This window comes from Strongylocentrotus purpuratus, unplaced genomic scaffold (genome assembly GCF_000002235.5).
Source record: "Strongylocentrotus purpuratus isolate Spur 01 unplaced genomic scaffold, Spur_5.0 spur5_scaffold_8, whole genome shotgun sequence".
Taxonomy (NCBI): Eukaryota; Metazoa; Echinodermata; class Echinoidea; order Camarodonta; family Strongylocentrotidae; genus Strongylocentrotus; species Strongylocentrotus purpuratus.
The window spans coordinates 23,405,291-23,422,044 of record NW_022145614.1 but is presented as its reverse complement, the minus strand read 5'-3'; the positions used below and the strand labels follow the sequence as shown (position 1 = coordinate 23,422,044).

Sequence of the window (16,754 nt, the reverse complement as noted above, 5' to 3'; positions counted from 1 at the left end):
GCTTTGATGGTTCGGCGGGTGGCGGGTGGCGGTGGTTGATGTACGGGTGTCTGTGGGGGTGGTGAAGGCGGTGGTGGAGGTGGTTGTGGAGGAGGAGTGACCGGGTACTTGTTGATAAGGGGTTTCTAGATGTCGTTGATTTAATCCTGAGTCTTGGGGCACGGTGTTGTGGCAGTGAATTTCAATGGCTTCTCGGATTCGGCGTGTATGCCAGTGCTTCATTATGGAGATGAAATGACTGTTATCCCATTCGATGATGTGTTAGTGTTGCTGGGCGTGTTTGACGATGGCGGACTTATCCCAATCGCTGAGTCTGAAGCTGGTTCTGTGCTCCTTGAGTCTTGTTTCCAGATTTCTCCCTGTATCACCAATGTAGACTTTTCCACATTCGCATGGTATTTTGTGGACTCCAGCTTTCTTGTGGTTTGGATGCTTGTCTTTGTGGGAGTAACTGTGTCGAACTTGGATGTCTGCTGCTTGAAGGATACGCTGAATCTTGTGAGAGGCTTGACCGATATAGGGAAGAACAACAGTTTGTTTCGGTGGTGTAGCTGCAGGTTGGTTCTCTTCAGGGATGGTGATGGCTGCGGGCTTGCTGGCGGGAGTCTTGGATTTGATCTTATGTCTTGGGTATTTGTCGATAGTAGTTAGGGATGTGGTGACATGCTGGATTTCCTGGTCTAGATGGTCGGCATCGCTGAGTTGATGGGCTCGGCGGATGAGGGCGTTGGGGACTGATTGTTGTACGGATGGATGGTGGAAGGATCTGTAGTGAAGATATCTATCGCTGTGTGTGGGTTTCCTGTAGACTTGGTGAGCGGGCTTGCCGGATGGCGATTTGGTTATGAGGACGTCTAGGAAGGGGATGCTGTTGTTTTGCTCAGTCTCCATGGTGAATTTGATGCTCGGGTGATGCTGGTTGATGTGGACGAGGAAGTGGTCTAAGTAACGTCTGCTATGTGGCCAGATGACCAATGTGTCGTCGACATATATCGGAGCCAGAGAGAAGGGCATTGTGAGAGAGTCTGGAGTGCCGTAGTTTCGAAGTGCTCCATGAAGATTTTGGCTATAACCGGTGAAAGCTAGAGGCAATACCATGGCTGCGCCTTGAAGTTGCTGGTAGTAATTGTCTCGCCATTTGAAGGAAGTTGAATTGAGGCAGAAGTACATGAGGTCATGTATTTTATCCGTTGTCAGGGGAGTTCTGTCGGGGAGGGTGTCGTCAGCTTCGAGGCGTTCTTTGATGATTCGGCAGGATTTGGTGACAGGAACATTGGTGAAGAGAGATTCAACATCGAAACTGACCATAATGTCTGTATCGTGTATGGTGGTCTTGGAGAGGATGTCGACGAAATGCTTGGAGTTATTGATGTGGTGCTGCGATTGTCCTACGAGTGGTTGGAGAATCGAGGTCAGGTGTTTGGCTGTGTCATAGCAAGGCGATCCTTGGGTTGAAATGATGGGACGAAGTGGAATGGTAGGTTTGTGTATCTTCGTCTGGCCAAACAGGATGGGGCAGGTAGCTGAAGATGAGCAAAGTTTGAAGTAGAGTGGCTTGGATATGACTTCTGTCCTGTGAAGAGAGAGGAGTCGCTGGTTGAGTTTCCTTTCCTTTGCTAGTGTGGGATCTTTCTTTAGTTGTTTGTAAGTCGGAGTTGTAGTCCACTTTGTTCAGAACTACTGAAGCATTGCCCTTGTCTGCATGTAGAATGTGAATTGACGGGTTGCTGCGTAGATCTTTGATAGCGGCAAGTTCTGGTTTGCTAATGTTGGGTTGTGGTGGCTTAGCTGTGGATAGGGCTTGGGTGACTTGGAAACGGATTTGGTTATTGGCCTTATACTGACTTACCTGGTTTGTCTTGGAAGCTAAGTTACTATTGGTTTGTGGATGTTTATCTTCATGTTTCATGTACAGTAAGGTCAGGGAACCTCAAGGATGTTGGCCTTAAACTGACTTACCTGGTTTGTCTTGGAAGCTTCTGGGTGGTTTAGGATGTTGGTCTTTATTCATTTATCATGTAAGTTCTGGGAACTTAAAAAGTTAGAGGCCTTAAACTGACTTACCTGGTTTGTGTGGGTTTTCGACTGTGCTGCACTAACTGCACAGTCGTCGTCAATGGCCTGTGTGTTTTCATTGGTGTCGTCGTTGGATATCTCCGCTGCACTGTCTGCACATTCATCGTCAGTGTCCTGCCTTCTTTCCTCCATGTCTTCGTTGTCTGGCTGAGGTGAAGTGCCTGCACAGTCCCAGTCCTGTTAGTGTATTAGAGAAAATGCGTTGCAGGAATATGGTTTCATCCAATTTGCTAACCCATCATATTTTGTACCTTTACTAGGGTTTGTTTTTTTTACAGCAGTTTTTACATAGAAAAGAACAAGTTATTACCTAATAGAACTATCTTAAATGATTTCAAAAGTATTCAAGTTCAACTAAATAAAGTTAGGGACAACTTTATAAGGTTATTGGCCTTATACTGACTTACCTGGTTCGTATTGGAAGCTTACGGTTGTACTGGATCATCAAAGATGGTTGCCTTCATTCATATATAAGTTAGAGGCCTTAAACTGACTTACCTGGTTTGTGTGGGTTTTTGACTGCGCTGCACTGTCAGCACATTCATCGTCAGTGTCCTGCCTTCTTTCCTCCATGTCTTCGTTGTCTGGCTGAGGTGAAGTGCCTGCACAGTCCCAGTCCTGTTAGTGTATTAGAGAAAATGTGTTGCAGGAATATGGTTTCATCCAATTTGCTAACCCATCATATTTTGTACCTTTACTAGGGTTTGTTTTTTTTACAGCAGTTTTTACATAGAAAAGAACAAGTTATTACCTAATAGAACTATCTTAAATGATTTCAAAAGTATTCAAGTTCAACTAAATAAAGTTAGGGACAACTTTATAAGGTTATTGGCCTTATACTGACTTACCTGGTTCGTATTGGAAGCTTACGGTTGTACTGGATCATCAAAGATGGTTGCCTTCATTCATATATAAGTTAGAGGCCTTAAACTGACTTACCTGGTTTGTGTGGGTTTTTGACTGCGCTGCACTGTCAGCACATTCATCGTCAGTGTCCTGCCTTCTTTCCTCCATGTCTTCGTTGTCTGGCTGAGGTGAAGTGCCTGCACAGTCCCAGTCCTGTTAGTGTATTAGAGAAAATGTGTTGCAGGAATATGGTTTCATCCAATTTGCTAACCCATCATATTTTGTACCTTTACTAGGGTTTGTTTTTTTTACAGCAGTTTTTACATAGAAAAGAACAAGTTATTACCTAATAGAACTATCTTAAATGATTTCAAAAGTATTCAAGTTCAACTAAATAAAGTTAGGGACAACTTTATAAGGTTATTGGCCTTATACAAGTTTACGGTTGTACTGGATCATCAAAGATGGTTGCCTTCATTCATATATAAGTTAGAGGCCTTAAACTGACTTACCTGGTTTGTGTGGGTTTTTGACTGCGCTGCACTGTCAGCACATTCATCGTCAGTGTCCTGCCTTCTTTCCTCCATGTCTTCGTTGTATGGCTGAGGTGAAGTGCCTGCACAGTCCCAGTCCTGTTAGTGTATTACAGAAAATGTGTTGCAGGAATATGGTTTCATCCAATTTGCTAACCCATCATATTTTGTACCTTTACTAGGGTTTTTTTTTTTTTTACAGCAGTTTTTACATAGAAAAGAACAAGTTATTACCTAATAGAACTATCTTAAATGATCATCATATGACCATTATTATAACAATTCTTCTTTTGAGTAAAATATCATTAAGTTTCACCACCAGTGTTTCCCTCTATCCTCTTTTTAAGTATACCAAAAAATAAATTCATACATGTCTTAGAGCTGACATATACCTTGATGGTCTGCATACAATGATAGATGATCTTCTCGTCATTGTGTTGCTCTGGGATAGGTACCGTTTCATTCTGTTTATGAAAGAGTAATACAAGATGCAGAAGAGAAATGGTTACTAGAAAGCATTGACATTATATTAGTTATACAATAGTTCATACGTAAACACTCTGAAAGAATCATTGTTGGTGACGAGTTAACTAAGGAAAATCAAATGAGTTTGTAGCAATCTTCTAAGCCTCAGATACAAACATCTCATGCAAATCCAGTCAAGAACTAAATCATGGTGATAACCTCCAATTCTTCTTGGGCAGCACATGCATTCACAAATAGGAAATCAATTATCAATGACATTGAAGTACAAAAGAACTTATTGTATTAAAAAGACGTGAGATATTGGTACTCTAAGGACATTGTAATGACAGATATCAAACTATTTTTAGAAAAGTAAATGCTACCGGTATTCATATGATATCTTCTTATTAGTTCAGTGACTTGAAATATAATCAAATAATACTTACAAAGTATGAATGTGAGCCACATGGGTCATCCCCCATCCAATGCCCATGACACAAAAGTGTATGGCAACGGACACATGCAGCCCATACTTCAACGAAACACGATGGATGACCACAATGCTGCGCGACATATTTAGTAGAACATTGGTTCACAGATCTTTCTGCAAATGAAAACAAAAGAAAAAGTTTTAAGTAGTTTTCAACAAGATTTTAAACTTTCCTCTCAATGCGCACACTGACAGGCACTTGTATCATGATCTCATAAGTAACTATAATGGGGATTAAAATAGAACTGTGTACCTCAAAAAAAAGTCTTCTATTTCATTGTTGATGATTTTCATGCTAACATTTGAGATAAATGATAATTGTATTCTATAATTACATGAACCACTTCAATGCAAAGAAGATTACATTAAAACAGATTGAGGAAGTGTTGTTACAATATCCTACAAAGAATGAATCGTTGGAACAGTATTTAAATATGGGTAACTTACTAGCAAGGACAGCTAAAGGCATATTGTCATCATCACTGTCGCTGGAGTCATTCTCTTTCTCTGGCTCAGCCTCTCTCCGGTCTTCAACAGCCAGAATGGTACCCTTCCAGCTTTGCCGTCTCCACTTCATTGTACATCTTGACCCAACCCACACTCCATCTATCTCCTCTAAATCCTGAACAGCCACCACATTCTTTTTTCCAGTTTTCGTCCAACGGACCAAAACCAGGTCTTCTGTATCATTCAGCATATCTATAGAACATACATGTAGAAATGGAAAATAATTAACGCTATTTATAATTGTTTTTTCTTTGCTATATTTTCTTACGTGCGCAATGAATAAACCAACAATTATTTTCTCAAATCTCAAATCAAATATGGTAAATTAATCTTGTTGGTTTACTCATGAAATTCAACAGGGCCTGAGTTTCATACTGTGAGTTGATATACTTATGAATTAAAAGTTTGAATATCAGCTTGTCTGCACCTAGACTACAGCTTTTAGACTTTGTATCAATATCACAATGTCTAGACTTATCTAGAGCATATCTTCAACGTGATTGAATTGTGTTGATCTACATCTAGGCCCATTCATTAGTGAATATATCAAACAAAATGTATGCCTTGCTGATGAAGATCATTGGCATGCGCATTTCAATAAATCCAAACACCAAATACAAGAAACCAAAATCCTCAAATAATGAGCAGAGATTATTCAACACTATAGGCTAGGCTTTTTTTAAAGTTTTAGGCTAGTTTTAGTAACACTACACATAATAATAATACTACCTTTGCTCTAGTTAGATCTAGATCTAGATCTATAGCAGCCAGTGCAAATATGGCTATTGTGTTAATTTACAGGGACACAGCAATCTAAAATTACATCGTGTTAGGCTTGGCCAAATATCAGGCATAATGTTTTTATCACTATAATTGACAAGTACAAGTAGGTTTATTTCAGTCTCTTAGTCAATTAAAAAGTAACAGTACAGAGGCTGGACAAATCTTCATAACAGTTCAGGTAGGTAGCATAGCCATAATGGAATATATTACGACCAGTGAGATGGGGTCATAATTCTACAGACTACGTACAGTACAGGTTCATAGTTTCAAGCTAGTAATACCGGCTACTATACTAGATCAAGACCTTTTGCCAAGAAACTGAGAGGCTTATAGAAGCTCAAAAACAAAGAATACCCTGGCCCAAGTCACTCAGCCCAACCTAAGCCTAGCGAAGCCGTCGTAGACTAGTCTAGTACTAGATCTACTACTACTAGGCCTAGAATAGATCTAGATCTATAGTCATAGTGCCTAAACCAGGGCACAGATGCCGTTCGAAATTAACGAAACGTGAAGGGTATTATATTATGTATTTTTTACAAACTTGGCTTCATGTGATATACAGTTAATAGGCCATTATGTAATCGAAACCCAACTAGAGTCTATAACACGACAGTAAAGTCAACCTGTGGGGCTGTCCAGATTAGATATAAACAAAAGGAATACCCATCTAGACTGATTGAAAACAGCGATGGGAGCGCCTAAAATAACGTTTTCATGTTTCTTGTTGTGCATTTCAATTCAAACTAAGTCATTGTTCAATTATGTTAATGATTTAAATACGGAATTTAGACAAATAACTTACTTTGAATGACACATCTAGCGGACGAAAATTTAGCTCCGTGAGCTCCCGGATTTCCTTGCAGACGACAGAATATTACAATTGCGGCTTTTGTGCATTCAACGCGCGAACTTTGTCACTGCACAAAAGCCGTAGCGCGAATAGCGGCCAATGTGCAGGGAAATTTTGTGCATTACGGAGATAGCGGCCTTTGTTTTTGAAGAATATCTTGATAACAAAGACGAATCTGGAAACAAGCGACATATCAAATTGTAGCATTTTTAATTCTCTACATGATGCAAACAAAAAATAATTTTCAAAAAATTTGACCAAATTTGCCGATAGCGGCCTTTGTGCGGGCAAGCGACGACTCTGTCTTTCATATGTGAAATAAATGAACAAATACATGACTAAATGAATACATAAACCACTAAATGAATAAATATGTTTCGAATACATAAATACATTTCAAAGTTATCATCATCTTTACAAATATAATATTACCCCGGCCATTGGATTTAATTCTTGCCCTCACCCACTGTGTGCACAATCTCAACTCCGTGGGAAGCACTCCAGCCAGGCGTTACTTCATGCTCAAAAACTGTTTGACCAACAATGACGGTCGCATCCTACCGGGTACCCATTTAATACCTTGGTGGAGAAGAGCAAGGGCAAGTTAATATCTTGCCACAGGATATAAGTGCTGTGTCTGGGTTCGAACCCTCAACTTTCGCATCTTCCGTCAAGCGTTTTAAACTACTCGGACACGACATTCCTACATGACCATACCACACCAATCTACCCGCCAACTTACGATATTTTCCTTGAGCTTCTCCATTGACTGAGTGGGATCCTTGGGAGAGTTCCTGGCCTCGACAGGGCTCCCAGAGAGGGACACTAAGAGCTCTCCCTTCTTGGCTCGACGGACTGTAGCAGGGGTCATCTTGGAGCTACCAATCAAACAAAAATAGACAAGAGAGAGTGGGAGAAAGGTAAGTACAGGCAGAAATAGATGGAGAGAGAGAAAGAGAGAGAAAGAGAGAGAAAGAGAGAGAGAGAGAGAGAGAGCAAGAGAGAGAAAGAAAAGAAGACAAATAGAGAAAGGCAGAGAAATGAGGATGAGAAAAACACAAATGCATTTGCATGTGGAGAGGGACAGATGAGAAGTATAGAGACAGAGAGGGAGAGGGGGGGGGGGGTAGAGAGATGGAAATGGAGGATACAAAGAAAGGGACAGAGATGTATAAAGAAGAGAGAAAGAGTGACAGAGACAGGGTGTGAGAAAGAGCAATGGAAAGGATGAAAGAGAATAAAAGATAAATTGGTAATTGACCAATTGATCAGCGGTCGGTGGCTAGCTGTATTTATTACTATAGTACTGTAAACTCTATAGTGCGATTAATTTTTCGCGTTGAGCGACCTCAAAACATATTCGCTGGTTCTTAAATTTGTGTGTACTTAATTCAGCCTGTTTAAAACACGCATAAGAAGTCATACATATATTTTTGTGAGTTCTAAAATTCATGCTTGCCTTTCTTAGCGCGAAATCCACGAAAATTAATGTGCAGCAAATTATTCTACTTTTACAGGATATCAATGGACATTGTACAATCTCATTACTTGACCATATTGCTAAGAGACAAATAGGATGTGTACACAAAACTTTGATCATATACACATTTAGGGTTAGCATTTTAAAATATATTCCTCTTGCTTCCATCATTCTAGCTAGGAGATGCTTGATCTAGCTCTTATGTGTTTCTGTGGCTTACAGTCAGATCACTCACCTGGGGTCAAACTTGGGTGTGATGAAAGGAGTGTTGATGGATGAAAAAGACATAGCATTGGCTGGGGTCTGCAACACAGATCTACAGATAAAGATATAGGAAAAAAAGAACAAAAATAAATGTGTGTTGTACAAACAAAAGTGCACCCTCCCCTCTGTTCTCAATGCAGGCTCGGATTCAGGGGAAAACATTTGGGTAATCTACATATAGAACATTGGAATAGGTTGCACAGCCCTCTGAAGATTACAACTACAATAAGAAGAAATAAGAAATGATGACATTGTTTGTTGAGGTCAAGAGGCTAAGGGGTGATTTATAACCAACACTAGATCAATTACAATTAACAAGCGTTCTAGTAACTGGCATATTGCTTCAAAATCACATCCTATGTTGGAGAGCATGCATGTTTAAATAATAAATATGCTTCAAAATTTATTCATTTTCCAAGATTCAAATTAATATAGGGGGTATTTGTAAATCAAAGCCTCTTGCATTCTAAATTTGCAAGCATTAACAAAAAGCAAAAACAAACAAACTTAACTGGTTATTGTTTTTTTAACCTCGGCCTCACACAAATTCAGAGAAAACTACATTGTTAGCCCCCCCCCCTCCTTAAATAAAGAGAAGGATAAAATTTGAATATTTCATTGACATCTTTACTATATAGTAATAAGTAATTCAACTGATGTGAGGAGCTAGGATTCCTACCCTGTATTATTACTGTTAATGGGTGTCTCCTGCAAGGCAGCCCTGGTCCTTTTCCTGTAATAAAATCAAAACAATGGAAAAATTAAGATAACAAATTTGAAAGAGATGAAAATGAATATGAACGACAGGGAAAAGTAATGATCCATGATGGATCAGTGGAAGAGCAGTGGTCTTTTAACTGGTAGGTCCTGGGTTAGAAACCAAATCCATGCGCTAGTGCCCTTTTGTTAATTTAATTTAATTTAATTGCTTTATTTAGATCTTAGTACATCATAAAAATCAGTATATGTTAAAAGATATATGTGAAGAAATATAAACTTAATTTAAACAGAGCCTCAAAGCCTCTTCGAACTCGCAAAGTTGCCTACTGGTATGACCTTTGACATGACTGAAAATTCAATCAGTTTAAGACTTAATCATTATTCTAATGGCACCAAATTTGAGCGCACACCTAAATTTATAGTTCAGATATATCACAATTACTCAAAAGCACAATGCCTCTGACATCAACTAACAGGAGAGGTACAACTTTTGAAGTCTTCTACAACAGCAGTCCAAAGGTTCTTAAAACAAAAGAAAATCAAACCCCCTACCTTGCTGATGTCCTCTTCGCTGTACTTGCTGTGGCCTTCTTTCGTGTTCCAGGAGCCTGATTAACAAGTCAATATGTACATAAATTATGAAAATATTATTTCATTACATAACCATCAAAGACCTAGTTTCCAATGAAAAGTAACGTTATATCATTTCACGGGGGATGTTCTTATGAGTATGACTATTCTTGTGCATCATTTTGTTCCCTGGTTCAATGTAAATTTAATTCTAAAAAATATTTATAAAAAAAAAACTATAAAAAAGGAAAAAGAAACAAATAAGTGATAGAATTAGAAAAAAACAAAAAAACAGTCAAACAAATAAAGAAACAAGAGATTATTACAGCAATCTTGATTACACCAGACCCCAAAAAGTGTACAGACAATGGAAGGTCGCAACTGAATGAACAACTTCATCAAAACAAAGCCCTTTCAATACCCCCCAAATGACATTACTTCCAATGGCCAAGCATGGGTTGGTTCACTCGGTTAGGGGCTGCCATGGTCTGGCATTATATGACTAAAGGTTAAAGATATAGTTGAGTTCTGGGGATGCGATTGCATTGTGAAAGAAACGGTGTGGAATCGATCAGAAAAGGTTGATCATCTAGCATATAAGTATTGGTGTCTATTGCAAGGTTCTGGAATCATCAAAATGATAAAAATTTGGCCCAGTCTTGGTAAAGTTTCAAGCACTGTACACAGAAATATATATATGGGACTACACAAACATGTGACATAAAAATACGTCCCAATTTTTATGCTGTTACATGCCATATTTGGAATATTAAAGGTAATACAAAGTTTTGGTATGGGGTCATGAATTTGGTTCAAATGGGCATATTGGACGCATATGCGGTCCTACAATATTCAGTGATCGTTGTCGCAGTTGAAATCGAGTCTAAAGTTATGAAATTGTAAATAATAAACTCTTTATGTTGTATAGCTCCCTCTCAAGGTCAAGATATTAATTAAGCTATAAAACAATGTTTCTTGACTAAAATCTACTGATTAGTTGTTCCCGTTCGGAAATTATATATCACAACTACATATTCTGAGATTTTCATGGTCGTAGCTACCATTGTATGGCCGTAGACGCTATTTGAAATTTATCAAAATTTACCGGGAGCACCGGTAAATTTTTATATTAAATTTTTCTTGAAAGCAGAAGTAGTTAAGGGGCTAAATTTTCTAGTGCTTATAATACATCCACAGGGGCATCCAAATATATAAAAATTGTAAAGAATTACTATCCACCCAATTTTCAAAATTTTCCAAAACTTTGTATTACCTTTAACCCTATTTTAACTGGGCTATTTCAGACGAGGTTTTTAAAAATTTTGCATGCATGTCAAGTGAAGTGTATAGAATACTATGGTAATTTCAAATTTATGAAAAATTCACTCATTTGCATATTTATGGTAATTTATGCAAATAAGGTCATAAAATTCACATTTCGGCCCATAAATCATAGATTATTCATATTTAAGTATTCTTTTTCACCACATATATTTATTAGACCATTTGAAATAATAATACAACACAAAAAATTGGAAGAGCAAGGTTATTCCTTATGTTATCTCTTGTTTTTATAATTTCTTATGTATTTCATTGTTTTTCTAACTTATGTATTTTATTGTTTTTGTTGTTTTATTTCATTTATAACTACAATTCAACTATTTTGACCCCAAAACAAACATCTAAACTTTAAACAAGACTGAATAACCAATGTTTTATCTATTTTTAGGAAAAATGACTTTTACATATGTTTTGTACACAAATCACGAAAATGAGTGATTTTCGGGCTGACATGCAAAGACAAAAGGTCACGTGACCTTGTAACCGTAGGTCCGATTTTCAAAAAAATTGTTTTAAAAGATGCGTAACACTCGAAAGTAAAAAGTCATGAGAGGAAAATTTTATATCTGCCGCGGTTTCGGAGAAGTCGCGAAATTTCTACAGGGGGGGGGGGTCAAATTGACCCCCCCCCCCCCCCAGTTAACGTAGGGTTAAGGCATTTGGAGAGCCATGCTGTTCAGGGAAAAAAAATTATTGGATGTTCTTCTGCACTTGCATAATAACAATGATAACGCTCACAACTTATTTTTCAGCTCTTCCCAGAACTCAACCTTCTCTTTAAACCTAAATATACTTTTCTCTTACCTTTCTTGTCGAGCGTGTTGACTTCTTTGGCATTGCATCCATCTCGCTGTTCTCAGTGTCTGATTCAGCAGTGGACGAAGCAGTGGAGGAGGCAGCGGTCTCTTCTGATTCTGATTCTGATATGGCATCGGTTACTGTCTTGGGTAGGGTGATCATCTCATCTACTGTCTTAGAGATTTGCTGTATGACCTTCACCGATGGAGTTACACTGTCTTGAGCTGATGATCCAAAAGAATAAACACTCAAACATTTTTAAAATCTGTTTTACTTCAAATTTGTTGATAATTCCTGTATTAAAGAATTTCCTATTAAATGACAAACAAAAACATGTTAAGTGGCATTCATTTTTAATGTTACAAGACAATAAGAATTCATGGACAAAAATAAACGGAGTTACGCTGTCTTGAGATGATTGAAAGGAATAAGCACTTCCATTCTTTTTAAATATACATTTTTTTAAATATATGGGATGACCTAACATTTCTTGACGCTTTTTAGTTTTCCTCTATTTCATGTATAAATTAAAGACTCTGCCAATGCTTTAAAAATAATGTACTGCATACATGTTAATAACACATATATGGCATTATTTTTATTGGTAGAGAGCAATGTAATCGAATGAACAAAGCCTGACTGAAATCTTTTTTTTTCTTTTCCTCTCTCAAAATACAGGAAATTATAGATTGGTATGGACTTCATGAAATATTTGATAGTAAAACATCTGACAGGTAAAAAGGAAACTTTTTTTAAATTTACATAAATGTACACACATGTTACAAAAATTAGTCTTTTATTCTCTATATTTTGAAAAGAAACATGAGAAAACCACCAACAAAATCTCCCAAACCGACAAAGGATATAAAACATAAGGTACCTAATAATGCTTACCAAAGAAATCCATTGCTTTCATGTTTTTAGTTTCCTTCGGCATCTTCATCAAGAAGAGATTAGCACTTGACTTGATGCTTCGGCAGAGACTGGTACATAAGGTATTCATTTCACGTATCCGTTGCTCAACTGAAATAACAAAGCATCGCAACATAAGAAAATAATAATGTTACAACATTATAAAGTTCATGGTATCAACTGTGCACAAACATATAGTGTCTGCCTCATGACTGCAACAGGTAATTTAGATCTTGAGGAGTGAACAAAAGTTATTATACATGTACAATACACCTCTTTAAGGCTGAAAACTACAACAAGTAAGCAAAGTTTTCTTGCAAGTTTTCCATTGCACAACTGAAGCCTGAATTTTTTATTTATTTATTTATTTATTTTTTTTTTTTTGGGGGGGGGGGGGGTGGCATCAAAACTTAACTTTGGCTTATAACACTACTTAATTGAGTAACTTGACTGAACCTTATTTATTTTTATTTTTATCACAACCAATTTAAACTTTGGATAATGGAAGTGAACCAAAATGAACTTACTGAACTAATCATCAAAGTGACCAAAATATATCTTGTTCTGTATGTTTAGGAGTTATGATGTTGTAAAATTTCAAAATATGAGCTTTAAATAATAATGAATACTAACAATAAATAATATTGGTTATTTTTATAGTCCAACACGCAAGGTGCTCAAGTCACTCTAATATTACCCCGGCTATGCTAAGCTACCAATTTTGTTGCTCACAGCCTTCAAGGAATTCCTTCCTACCGATACCCAATCATTACCTGGATGGAGAGTGGCAAATATGGATTAATATCTTGCCAAAGGACATTTGTCCCGCAGTGGGACTTGAACCGTGAACCATGTGGTCCACAGTCCAACGATGTATCCACTAGACCACGAAACTTCTACATGTTAATTCCATAAAGAGATATTGCACATTCAAATACATTTTTGAGCATTCTAGCTCCACACAAATTATATATCTTTATGCAATTAGTTACAAGCATAAACTTATAAAGTCAAATATTAATAAAGAAATATCAAATATCAAAAGAAGATTATGTTGAAAAAATAAATAATTACTGTTTTACCTTGGATATCAAAGTCTTTGAGATATGTTTCTAGTTTCTGCTCCCGTGTTTCTTTCTCCATGTCCAGTTCATCAGTAGCTTCAGGAAGCAATGGCTTGGCTCGAGTAGCCAACCTTGTTTTCCTTCTCCTTGGCATCTTGAGACTCAATTAAAATCTGTAAATAATTTTTAAAGTCAAAATATGGTGATCCTAGGAATAGGAAGTTTCATTAGTCAGGTTCATTTAGGCCCATAAATGATCACACACTATACCGGTAGATCATCTTCTTGCCATCCGATTTTCGAAGAAATGGCATTTGTAGTAGACTCTATGATTCAAATAGTCACATAATCATTAATAATAAAATTTCAATGGATAGAGGAATAGCTAAATTGATTCAGAATCGTAGTGTTTGTCTATGATTTGGTTTTGGACACATGTCACATGTTTCATTTGACGTTAAGTTACAGTCGATAACTTAACTAGGCCTGTTTTTAAAGATTTCTATTTCACATCCATTTAGACTCTTTTTAGGGGATGTTCTTGGGTTCCCAATGAGTCATCAAGTATTGTTATCACATTCATATTTTGACTAGGGTCTACTGCAGTACTGGCTTTCGTTAACCGGGCCGGACAGGTATACGATTAAACGTTTACTCGAAACGGGCCTAAACTTGACACACAGGTGCGCTCGCACTCCACCATCGATATGGTACGTGATCGTATTGTGCAGCAGTTTGCTGTGAATCCTGGGAGAAAGTGTATATTTGTTTAAAGTCTTTGTTTTTAGGAAATTCTACTCCAAAAAAAGATAAGAAAATTGACACGACACGAAACAGGCAAGAAACATAACGACTTTTAACTCATGATCTTTATTTGGACATTTAATGAATATTATTTTCATACTTTTAGTTGGGTATCTCCACGCCGGAGTTACTGGTCAAATTTTGGATAGGTTTCTGAACAAGCGCCCAAGGCAGCCAGTAGGGGCGCTGGTCCGAGAATGAGGATCGTCCTCATAAACAAGGATATCCTCTTAAACGAGGACAAAATGCGTCCTCAAAAATAAGGGTTGTCTGCATTTTCGAGGACGTTTTTTTTCATCAGCGCTCTGGGGGTTTCATGTTACAGAACGGCCTGCTGGCGATGCCAAAAATGGATTCCCCGGGGGAAAATAACCCTAGTTCACCGTCTACTTTTATGGGTTGTCCGTCTTCCCAAGGATTTATTGCTTAGGGCCTATAATGTGAAGGTCTCTGTACAATGTCAATGTAGACCTCTAAAATGCATCAAGAAAATCATTGCAGAATCCGTTTTTTGGATCGCCAATGTGCAGATCTAAAATATGAAACGTCTCCAAAGATGCAGACGGTCCTTATTTTTGAGGACGCATCAGTCCGTGTTTACGAAGACGATCCTCGTTTATGAAGGCGATCCTCATTCTCGGACCAGCGCCCCTACTGGCAGCGTTTCTCGAAACCGTCATAGACCCTAACTACAAGTTCACCGACATCCCATTGAAACGCGTGTTAAACTTAATAGGCCTACACATGTTTCAATGGGATGTCGGTGAACTAACTAGTTATGACGGTTTCGAGAAACGCTACCCAATTCCAAGTCTCTACTCTGTCTCTACTCACGTTCACTGTATGTAGATCTACAGCGCTCAATGCGCAAGGGTCTTCGTGCCTACACAACAATTAATGTGTGGGACTCCACTGACTGGATTAGACAGTCACCATTCATTGGCATTAGACCCCCTTACATTTCTAAATCCCGTTATCCGTATCACTTGTACCATTCAAACAGACACCGTAAGAAAATCAGGTATTACTAATTACTCACTTACTAATTTATATCACAATTAGTTTTCTGCCGAGATGTGCTTTTGTGATTCTTTCGGTGTCGAGTTCGTGTGTTTACGTCGCGCCGTAATTTCGAAACAGTTCTACTTTTTGCAAAGCGCAACAGCCAATGAAAATGCGCGAAATTTTTCGGGCGGCCTAAGCCCTCTACGGCCAGCGAAATGAGACAGCGAGTTTGGTTTGAGAGGAGATTTTTTTTTTTTTTTCTTCAAAGTTGAAATGTGTTTAGCATAGAGATCTGTATTAGAACACTATAGATCTCTATGGTCTATAATTTCTCCGCCCCACAATACAAGATTTGTGGTCTAAAGTTTAGTCATATGAATTGCACCCCAACTTGTTTCCAGTGGCGGATCCAGGGGGGGGGGGGGGGGGTCCCCCTGGGGGAAAAAACGTGCAATTCTTAACGTTGATCAGTGCATCAGTGCATCATTTCTATTCCTGTATTCTGTTCTGTAAAGTGCATAATTATAGAGACTTGTGATAATTCTTCCTATGTGTTATGCGCTTTTATCATAGTTGTTATCATTAGTGTTATTAATTGTAGTCAGTGGCGGATCCAGGAATCTCTTACCGGGGGAGCACAAAATTGCATGGGGTGAAATATATGAAAAACGATGGAGCGAGGCGTCAGCGGCGAGGGAGCGGAGCGACCAAACGGGGATGGGTCTGGAATTTTAGAACCACATTAGGTGCATTTTCATGTACTTCCTGGAGTAATATGACGTAAAATTGCTTTTTCCTACCCCCTCAAAGAGTAGAGATCCAGGGGCGGATGATGGGATCTGGCTTTCTGCTAAGGGGGGGGGGGGGGTGGTGACCCAATGACGACACGGAGTCGTCCACGAGCCACGTAGTCCCGTAAGTGATGTTTTCCTGGCATCTACTGACACAATGGAGACCGTAAAAAGCAGTGCATGATAATTACGTCTTTTTAAATCAAGTAACAGTTTAATTAAGGGGGGTCGACCCAAAGACGATGCAGAGCATTGTTCACGTACGAGCCGCGTAGCGGCGAGGCCATTTTTTGGGGTGCTATTTTGAACCCCCGTAATTAGTGATGTTTTCCTGGCATCTATATAGTAACACAATGGAGACCATAAAAGCAGTGCATATGATAACGTCTTTTTAAATCAAGTAACAGTTTGATGGGGGTTCGACCCAATGACGATGCGGAGCATCGTCCACGAGC

General features: G+C 38.4%; 2 protein-coding genes across 3 annotated transcripts in view; both read right to left on the bottom strand.

Annotated features, from left to right (window-relative positions):
• LOC115918365 (borealin-like) overlaps nucleotides 1-15,668 on the bottom strand; it is a 29,994-nt gene extending 14,326 nt beyond the window's left edge. The window contains exons 1-8 of one of the 2 annotated variants that reach the window (XM_030975294.1): nucleotides 15,543-15,668; nucleotides 13,718-13,872; nucleotides 12,618-12,746; nucleotides 11,730-11,947; nucleotides 9,567-9,622; nucleotides 8,974-9,027; nucleotides 8,266-8,346; nucleotides 7,293-7,428 (exon numbers count right to left, since the gene is read on the bottom strand). In XM_030975294.1, coding sequence (XP_030831154.1) covers nucleotides 7,293-7,428; nucleotides 8,266-8,346; nucleotides 8,974-9,027; nucleotides 9,567-9,622; nucleotides 11,730-11,947; nucleotides 12,618-12,746; nucleotides 13,718-13,853 — 810 coding nt within the window. In that variant the 5' untranslated portion in view covers nucleotides 13,854-13,872; nucleotides 15,543-15,668. The remainder of the gene's footprint in view (nucleotides 1-7,292; nucleotides 7,429-8,265; nucleotides 8,347-8,973; nucleotides 9,028-9,566; nucleotides 9,623-11,729; nucleotides 11,948-12,617; nucleotides 12,747-13,717; nucleotides 13,873-15,542) is intronic. The other variant, XM_030975293.1, reaches the window with a different exon arrangement.
• LOC115920185 lies at nucleotides 1,969-5,048 on the bottom strand. The gene is made up of 7 exons (XM_030975291.1): nucleotides 4,858-5,048; nucleotides 4,367-4,524; nucleotides 3,848-3,919; nucleotides 3,435-3,554; nucleotides 3,016-3,135; nucleotides 2,575-2,694; nucleotides 1,969-2,253 (listed from the first exon to the last, which is right to left on the bottom strand). Exons 1-7 carry the CDS (start codon nucleotides 4,985-4,987, stop codon nucleotides 2,008-2,010), a joined length of 966 nt encoding a protein of 321 aa, XP_030831151.1. The 5' UTR covers nucleotides 4,988-5,048; the 3' UTR covers nucleotides 1,969-2,007.
• Nucleotides 15,669-16,754: the final 1,086 nt, after the last annotated feature.

Coding starts and splice junctions, on each gene's coding strand:
- LOC115920185 (XM_030975291.1), bottom strand. CDS start 4,987: ATGAAGTGGAGACGGCAAAGCTGGAAGGGTACCATTCTGGCTGTTGAA. Junction 3,920..4,366: donor GTGGCTCACATTCATACTTT/GTAAGTATTATT, acceptor TTTCATAAACAG/AATGAAACGGTACCTATCCC. Junction 3,136..3,434: donor CAAAAACCCACACAAACCAG/GTAAGTCAGTTT, acceptor ATACACTAACAG/GACTGGGACTGTGCAGGCAC.